We start from the raw sequence: 9,638 nt of genomic DNA, 5'->3' as shown, positions 1-9,638 counted from the left end.
ACTACGTATTGCGCTGTTGTTGAAACAGTCACGAGGGCCACTCGGAGAATATGACGCAAACAGTGCATTTGGAAGACCACGAGCTTGTTGACGTCGTGCTTGAGGATGTCCCAGGTCTCGGATCCATGAAGAATGGGCAATGCCAGTGTGCAGTACAGACAGATTTTGGTAATGATCAGTAGAAAGGAAAAACTCTAAATGAAATATGCAATATGCAAAGTAACACTATATATGGAGTCCCACAGGGATCAATATTAGGACCACTCCTCTTCCATTTATATATCAATTATTTTGTTAACTAACCTAGTTTCATAAAATAAAAATAAAACTCTAGAGTCTCCAAAATATTATAAACTAGGACACCTGGTTTAAATGCAATAAACTATTGTTAAATATTATTCAAACAAACATATTTTAACCAAGCAGAAACCAAATAAACTGCACACAAGTATGAATGTGAGTGTGAATTATTTCCTGGTTCACTGTGTTATCCCTGTGACAGACTGGCAATCTGTCCAGGTTGTACCCCCCTCTTGCCCTATGGCAGCTGGGATAGGTTCCCGCCCGTGACCCCGAAATGGATAAACAGAACAAAGTGGATAGATGAACCGAGAACCCAATTAATGTATCCAAATACATGGTAGGGTTGTCGAGAGGGTAAAATTTACAAAACTTTTGGGTGGTTGATGTTGATGAATATCTGAATTTTAAGAGGTTTTTGACAAATTAATGAAGAAATAATCTGAATATGTTGATTTATTTTTCAAAGGGAGACACCTTTTCCCAAACGAAGCTCTTCTAACCTTGTATCAGTCTCTGCTTGAGCGTCATTTTTACTGTTAAAATATTACATTGTGTAGCATTTATCCTACTTATTTCAAGAGATTGCAGATTTTACAAACTTTTCACAACTCCTGTGTGATATCTTATTTATTAAAGTATGTATAATATCATATTTAGATTCTCAGTGTATTCTTCCTCTCACGAAAGTCCACTGACCCAGAATGAGCTTGAAGAAAAAACACAACAGCTGCTACTAAAACATGTTTGATTCTAAACCCTGTATGGTTTTTTTCAAAATCTGAAAAAAGGTTCAATTTAATGTCCATGATTAAATGAATCTATACCACTAATCTATACAGTAGATTAGTAGAGTGGTGTGACTGTTAGATAGAAAGCACTGTGATCTAGAAAAAAGAGTTTTATAATATGTGTGTGAATGGGTGAATGAGACATGTTGTATAGAGCACTTAAGTAGAGTAGAAAAGTGCTATGTATGAACCAGTCCATTTACCACATGCTGCTGTGTTGAATTAATGTTTCTGTAATTTAGGAACCTTAGAGGACAATATTTTTAGAGATAAGGGTAAATATAACGACATTTGTTTTTCATGTAAATTAACTGATGTTTAGTAAGTCTCATTTCACAAATGACTATTTCTTATGTAATTATGTCTGAAAACTGCATTTTATCTGATTTGTGAAAGTGAACAGGTTCATGGATCAACATTTTAGAGATTGTTCATTCCTCTTGTATGTATTGCACAAAGACCCACGAGTGTTAATGAAAAAAAAATAGCTGGAGCAACTGGAAGTTGGTGACATTTTCAAAAATTGTATAAATAATTTAAAATTTGGAAATAGGTCTGTAGCGTTTTTCTTTTGTTTTTGTTAATGTTTTTAAGGAGCAGGATGAGAAAGTCAGTAATAAAATGCAGCCAGATAACAGAGAGAAGATGTGGGGGAAATGACTGGCAGACTTCTTAATTTATATGGTGCACGCGACTGATTGTTTCAATTGCAAACACTGGCTAGAGTCTCCTTGCGTTCTCTGGTATTGAATAATCAATTACAGCAGATGACTGGAAGAGCATTTTTATAATGGATGGGATTCAATTTTCCATAAGCAAAAGAGCCAAGAGAAGTGGACATTTAATGGTTTTCTCTAATTCCTGTCTGACAGTGAATATATTTCTGTTGTGGAATGTTGGTTTAACAAAATTAATTAAAAAGCCGCTGCAAACCCCCCCCATATTTTTCTGACATTTTGACCAAAATATTTAATCAAGAAACAGATAAATAATGTAGACAATCATTAGCTGAAGCACTATTCATTTCTGTGTGTGGATATCCAAAGGAGATAGAGGTCAATGAAATGTGAAATTAACATTATGCAAACAGCAGATAGATGATGCAACCACACACGCACAAGAAAAAAGAAAAAGGAAATGATGAACAAAAGTGCATTATGAGTATTAACTCCTACGAGGATGGTGGGCTGCTTGTTCAGTGCAGTTGGAGCAATGATACAAGAATCTGCTGAGATGCAACAGGTTGAGGATTATTAAATTAACCATCTCCCTTCGAATGTTTTCTTCCTACACACTGATACAGTATATGTATATGAATTAGTATAACATATTTCGTGTTTTCACTAATCTATGAATTTACTCTACAGCAGTTGTGCAATTCTACACAATCTGAACTTGAAACTGAGGGTTTAATGCAGTTCATCAGCACCCTGTTTAATCATCGCAACGCCACGGCAATGTCACATTTGAACTTTCTGAAACATTCATGGGTTGCAAATTAGGACTTACCACAATCAACAATGGGAACTACAGTAACACTGCACAATAGAGGAGACCTTTTTTTCTCATATGTATCTTGTCCTCTGCCTTATTCTACCGAATGAAAAGCTGGCATATCAAATGGACGTGAGCATAATACCTGCATTTATTACCCTGAAGCCCTGAATAATGATCCCAAATTGCACTAAGCCTTGAAGGAACTCAAGCAGATAATTATTACCCTTCATGCATGCTGTGTGACAACTCTTCTCATGTACAGAGTATAAGACAAGGTTGTTCCTTCAGAACATGACAGGTTGATATCCACTGTGGTGACACCATCCTTCTTCCATTGTTTTACAAATGGATTCATAGCTGGCCACTATCCTTTTCCTGACAGCGAAGAGCTGAGTCAGTCTATGGCTCACAGAGGAGCAATACAGAGCGTGAATAATCCAGGTCCATGAACTTACATGGTCTGCATTCATAGCGATGATAATCTAATCAAGCTATCATCCATCCGTGACCCCTAAAGTATGCAATGCAGGATTTCTGACTGGATTTTTATCACAAACAACCACAGATGTTGAATTCTTCATCAGCATTAGAGACTTGCTCGAACCTGCCGAGCTCAGATGAAAGCAGGACTTTGTGGAGTCAAAAGGAGTCTGCTGTCTTAATTAACCGCTTCAGCCCAACCTATCAGCGGCATCATTGACTCATATCTGAGGCAAAGATTTATATTTAGAATGAGCAATTAGTCGGTTTATCCATCTGCCATTAAAAGCCTAATGGACAGTATTCACTGTGTGACTGAGAAAAAAAAAATCAAACTCTACTACCTATAATGATGCTGTTTACAAGAGGGTGGGGTGGTTGTGGATTAAATGGTAGGCAGGGTCATCTACCAGTTAAACGGTTGGTGGTTTGATCCCTGACTTGTCTAACTTGGGCAAAGTACTGAAGCCACAGCTGCCCCCGATGTGTGTCGAGGAGGTGTGAGTGTGAAAATCAAAGAGTGCTGAGTACGGTGGCCCTTAGGGATCGACTCCAACTTTAGAAAACACCAGCGAATTAAAGAAAAATGCTGCAAAAGCACACAAATAATAAAGGAAGTGATTTTGGAGGAAATGTGACGCAAAGCATCGCACTGAGACGTGCTTAAAAGAAACAGAGGACTCTTCTGTGTTGTGAGGGAGAAAAAGATGAAGGTTATATCTGTTCTGATCACATGATAATATTGTGGATGTATCCTTGTTATTATTAGTTTTCCATTATTGTCTTCCCAAAGCTCACGTATCTTCTGTTGTGAGCTTTTCATTCACACTCTTCTGCTCATCCAAGTCAGGGTCGCGGGGGAGGGGCTGGAGCCTATGCCAGCTACCATAGGGCAAGAGACGGGTACAGCCTGGACAGGTCGCCAGTCTGTCGCAGGGCAACTGGCTTCTTTGTGTTTTTATTCAAATTCAATTGTGTTTTGTGTGCTTTTGAAGTATTTTTCTATTTGCTGGTATTTTTTTAAGTTGCAGTGCGTTTGACCTCTCAAGGCCACCGTACCTTAGGCACAGAAAAAACAGCTGCAGGAATGTGTGTGTGATTAGGTGACTGAGGCTTATAGTACGAAAGCATTAATTTACCTTAAAATTACAAATATCTATCTCAATCTTAAAATGTGATAGTTCACTCTTTTTCTTTCCTTATTAACGCGGACTTCATTTAGCACTTTTGTTACAGTGAATTCTGTAAGGATTCACAGAAACAAGCTCAAACACTGCAAACAGTCTTTGGCAAAAAAGAAAAAAGAGCTTAACAGATTATTTTATCTGCTGCAAGTGATGTCAAAACGGTCAAAGACTTCTCTTTGCTGGTTAACAATATATACGTATGTATTTATCAATGTTAAACTGCGTTACACTGTACAACTGGCTGTTCACACAGTCTACTGTGCTGCAGACTCTGCCAACAGAAAACCTCGGGGCTTAACCTTGCTGGAACTATTTTCTATTCTCTTCTGTTTTTGTACATTGATTGGTCCGTATACCCGAGTTATATATACCAAAACCTTTTTTTCATTTCTTATAATTATCGAGACAAGTGGCAGCAATCTGTAAGGGTTTCACTGCCCGTGGAGCACTTATTCCAATACAAAGTTTTTTCCACTCCCACGCTGTCCTGTTTGCTTCAAGAAAATGACAAGAAGATTAAATACCAGGTGGAGCAGTCATATGAGTAATAACAGAAAGTCTGCATCAGCTGTATTCTCTTACTGCAAGCTTTTTAATTTCTCATATGTCATGTTAGGTGTGACAGCATTAGTTTAATCCAGGTTTCTTTCATATAAAATGTAGCAAGAGGACTCTTTTTATCATTTCGCTAGAACGCAATAAAGACAATGCCCCACTCTTTTTCATGTTCATTGACATGTACAGCAGCAAACACTGAGAAACCTGCTGCGCTCCTGATACAGGGTGAATCCACCAGTGTTTTCACACTTATTTTCAAACCGTGGAAGCCTGAATGTGCGTCTGATGTTACAATACCAACATAACCTGGCACCAGTCCATGCTTTGGATTATTACTGAGTAGGTCTGGTATGTGCTGCGTGAGACTTCACAGTTTAGTGATGTCACTGGGGAAGTATATCCTCTTTTGTATGTTTTGCCTTTCGCTTCGGCACTCTCCTCTGCTGTATGACATGTTCCCAAGTGTGCAGAATAGAAAAGTGGCAATAAAAACAGTTTTTAGAGACAGAAAGGCGGGTAAACACATTATGCGCAGCTACAGGAGACCAAATTTATTTTGCCAACGATGCCCGTGAAGGACCCTTCAGGACTAGATGGATAAGCCTGTTAGGAACGCTCTCTAAAAGGTAATAAGTAAGGAAGACTAGGTAATAAATGGTTTTTTTGCTTGCGTTCGGTCTCGGGGGATATTGTCTCAATGAATTAATATTGAAGCGGGGACTCAGGCCAGAGTTTATACCCATAAAAATCTGCAAATTATGGTCATGGTGACGAGCCACTCCATCAGCAGGGATGTTAATAATGTACAATATGCTGCTGCTAGGTTAAAGTAAATGATTATTACACCAAGGAAATATGTGAGCTAAAGTAAAGGCCCTCCACATCTCATCAGACCATAACATGTCAAACAGACATTAGCCATAGTGATTGAAAGAAGAAAAATCTCCTAAATAAAAATACTATGTGTGGTGGCAAATACTGAAATCTACCACTCTGCATTATTCTCTGTCCTCTCTTTTATTCTGTCTCGCACACAGACACCCTTTTAGCCTTGCAGAAACCTTTGATACTCCAAATTGCTTTTTTTCCTCAATACTTTTTGAACATAGACGGAAAGTGAATTGAAAGAGCTCAGGAGGGGGAAAGGAGAGAGAGAAAAACGGCTACACTTCAAATGTCAAAATCTATTAACAAGCAGGTGGAATGGCAGTTAGTCTGACAGAGCCTTCTGAAATGCATGCATACTGTTTCAGTAACAATTACCTCCAATAAGCTTCAAAGTTTTTCATTTATTTGAACAAACGCTGAACACGGGAGAGGATTCGGCTTTGGAGCTCAGCCTGGCTGACAGAGATACATGAGGAAAAATAAAGTACTTGGCAGCATTCTCTGCTGGAGATGTAGGAAATTTGGCAGTAGCACTTTGTTTGTGTAACTCTCACCATTTGGACGGACTTCAGTCCAGCTTTTTTACTTGAGCTCCAGAAATCTATCTCAAAATGACAAAAAAAATAAGAGATGGAAAATGTTTTTTTTCTTCTTCACACGGTTAAGATCCTCTCTAATAAATGATCAGAGACAAGGAGCAAATAAGTATCCTGACTGATGGAATTACTGTGGTTCAAAGGGTTAGACCCATTACAACTCAATATGCGTGGCTGTTTTTTTCTAAAAGAAGAAGAAGAAGAAGAAGAAACAGCCACTATCCCTCACGCTAAACTCAGATTCACCTATAGGCAGATGGAAATCTCGGACACGTGCATTCTTTGGGGTCTGGCACGTCTTCACACACTTCGTGGGATTCGTGTTTGAACATGATCGCCGGGCAATGTGCTGTCACATCACTTTATAATCAGCCTGACGTCTGCACAAGACGAGAATCGCTTGGCGAGATGCGATTTTCAGTTTTCAATTTTTTTTTGCAGCGCTACAAAAGAATCCAAGCTCAGAGGCGCAAAAGCACAAGACGCTTTGGGGTGCACTTGGATTCATTGTTGAATGAAAATAAAAGTTGTGATCGTGAAATTAAAAAAATAAATAAATTAAGCGAAGACGCTTGATATGATTCGACACTCACTTTCACGGGAGCAACATGTTTTCAGTTTTGGAGAGCTTCACATAATCCACAGCAGCTCGCAACCAAAGTGTCGCCTCGAAGCGAAGGCGCAGTTTTCACACAAATGGATGAATCGCATTCTGACGGGTTGTTTATCAAAATCAGCCTTATCGCACAAAAAGCCTTCGTTTCTCAGCCTGCGTGACCCTACCTGCCATCGAAGTCTGCACTTGCTCCAAAGCTGCAGCTGCACAGCAACATCAACTTTATCCATAATTCCATGATTTCGGGAGTTACGCGCCCACGCTGTTTCCAATTCTCCGTAAATCCAGAATCACCGGGTAGGAAACTGTGGAGTAAACAGCGACACAACAACAACAAACACACAGTTTGTTTCCTCCTGGAGGTGCGCGGGCAGGAGAGGTCTGACGGCGTCCTTCAGACTGTTCATCTGAGATATTCAGGAGGAGAGAAGGCAGCCCGATGCCTGGAAGCAAGCAGAGTGACTCCGATGAGTGTGCGCGCGCGCGCGTGTGTGTGGAGCGGGACGCACTCTGCCGGGAAGAGCGCGCACAGCCGCCCCTTACCCACCCCCCTCTCTCTTCTTTCCTCCCCTCACAAGTTCAGGCAGCGGGCTCTCAACCAACAGCACCCACTGCAGTCTGACCTTCGCTCGCTGCAGTCTCAACAGAGCCGTGGTGTGCAGCCACTCAGTTGGGGAACCTTAACGAGAAAGAAGAGGTTCCACGTGTGGCTCCGTTACACGCTGTGGAAAATGCCTTAATGAACCTGCTGAGACACGCAGGTGTATTGTTGGCCACCCAGGTAGATGTTGATCACGCAGCAAAGACAAAGCAGTGAAAATTACTGAGGGTATAAAAAGAAAGCTGCGCAAAATAGAAAATCAGTGGTTTGTTAAAGTTTGAGGCGCACGCGCACTCAACAGGTGGAAATACTTATTTAAAAAAACAACCTTAATATGTATAATTTTTGTAAACAAACACAAGTGGATGCATTTAATCAAAATCGCTTACAACTACCGACTGTTTCTGTTTTCTCAACAAGCCAAAAAGCTTTTCTGAACGACACTGCGCATGCGTAATTGCTGTCTTTCTATTCTTTCACACGAGGATCCTGTTAGACCTCATCACCTGTCTGATTCCTAAGCGGCACTCCACATTCAAAGTCTCCTGAACTGCACTTCCTGTTTGGGTGCAGAATGATGAAGGCTGCCTCATTTCCTGATGTGACAGCTTTCTGTCAGTGAACCAACCAGAGGGAGTGCCTGGTTGGCCTAACAGCCTTCTGGAGCACGCGATGAATGACGGGAAGGTTCATGTGATTACTGCTAGTAGTTCAGAGTCTCGTTTGATTCATGCAACTCTTCGCCTTCACTGACTGAGTAATGAATCTGTGGTGGCACCCAGGTCTGACCTCAGCTGGTCGCAGAAAGGCTGGTGTCCCGGTTTGTGTATAATTAGACTATCAATCACAGTATTGACCTGACTGTAAGAACGTGATTCTTTGTGTTATCATTGCATTTAAATATGAGCAATGGCTTATGCCGATCGCAAGGGCCACGTCTCATTACCGGTAATATTCATATGTTGTGGAAAACTGAGACACTGTGTGGATTTTAAAGGGTCACTTACGCAGCGCATCTGTGTTTGTTAGCAGGAGTATACTCAGGATGTGTGGGGTTATTTTTAATGAACATTTTACCAGATGTGGTGCTCAGCCAAACTTAGAAGTTATGTGTTGAGTTCCATGACTGTGCAAAGGTCTTGGGCCACCCCTCATTTCTTTATATTTTGCTTCCAAGAGGCCAGAGTGTCTTGTAATATTTTGAAGTGATCTTATAACAGCTCTCCAGGCTTTCTTTCAATGTTTATCTTCAGACATTTCAGTCCAGTCCTTGTACTTGACAACTTTCAGAGAAATGTTTTTGTTTTTACTTGTTTTTTTTAGTTGTTTAACGCTGACTTATTAATCATCCACACATTAAACAAGGATGTATCTGATCCATTTAAAGTTCATTGAACCCTCATCAGAAATAGTCTCAGTGGAAAGGTGGCTGCCAAGAAGTCATTCTTTAGGAAGGGAAACGGGAAGAAAAGGCTGAAGTATGCCAAATTACACAAGAACTGGACTAAAAATCAGTGACAACAGGATTTATGGAGTGATGGATCCAAATTTGAAATTTATGGCTCAAATCAGTATCAATATGTATGCAGGAGGTCAGGAGAGGTACAACAGTGAGTGTCTGCAGGCATCTGTAAAACACAACGGCGGCTCCACCATGGTCTGGAGCTGCGTTTCAGCCAGTGGTGTGGGAGATCCTGTCAAAACTGATGGAATTATGAACACGTGGGAACGGTCAAATTTTGATCCACCACGAACACCATCTGGAAAGCGTCTCACTGACGAGAGCTTCATTTTTAAGCATGATAATGATCCCAAACACACCATCAAAGCAGTAAAAGTATACCTGGATAGAAAATAAACAAACAATGAAACATGGTCAGTTATAAATTGGCCTCCCCAGAGCCCAGACCTCGACTGAATCACTCTGGGATCATCTTGACAGAAATCAGAACAAAAAGGCAGCCAACATCCAATAACAGCTTTGAATGTCTTTCAAGAAGCCTGGAGAACTATTCCTGAAGTCCCTGCCCCATTTCCCACTTTCCTAGCAAAACATAAAGAAATGAGAGTTGACTCAATACTTTTGCACAGTATTGTAGCTCCAGATTTGGATCTAAGACGCAG

The 9,638-nt window shown here is 40.5% G+C and overlaps 1 protein-coding gene across 4 annotated transcripts in view; it reads right to left on the bottom strand.

Annotated features, from left to right (window-relative positions):
• Positions 1–7,580, bottom strand: part of npnta (nephronectin a) — a 58,607-nt gene extending 51,027 nt beyond the window's left edge. For all 4 annotated transcript variants that reach the window (XM_005726850.1, XM_005726852.1, XM_005726851.1 and 1 more), the window contains exon 1: positions 7,081–7,580. In XM_005726850.1, the coding sequence (XP_005726907.1) occupies positions 7,081–7,151 (71 nt within the window). In that variant the 5' untranslated portion in view covers positions 7,152–7,580. The remainder of the gene's footprint in view (positions 1–7,080) is intronic.
• Between the last annotated feature and the right edge of the window lie 2,058 nt (positions 7,581–9,638).

The sequence above is a fragment of the Pundamilia nyererei genome, unplaced genomic scaffold, assembly GCF_000239375.1.
Source record: "Pundamilia nyererei isolate P.nyererei 1_Seehausen unplaced genomic scaffold, PunNye1.0 scaffold00022, whole genome shotgun sequence".
NCBI classification, from domain to species: Eukaryota; Metazoa; Chordata; class Actinopteri; order Cichliformes; family Cichlidae; genus Pundamilia; species Pundamilia nyererei.
This window is presented reverse-complemented; position numbering and strand designations above follow the sequence as displayed.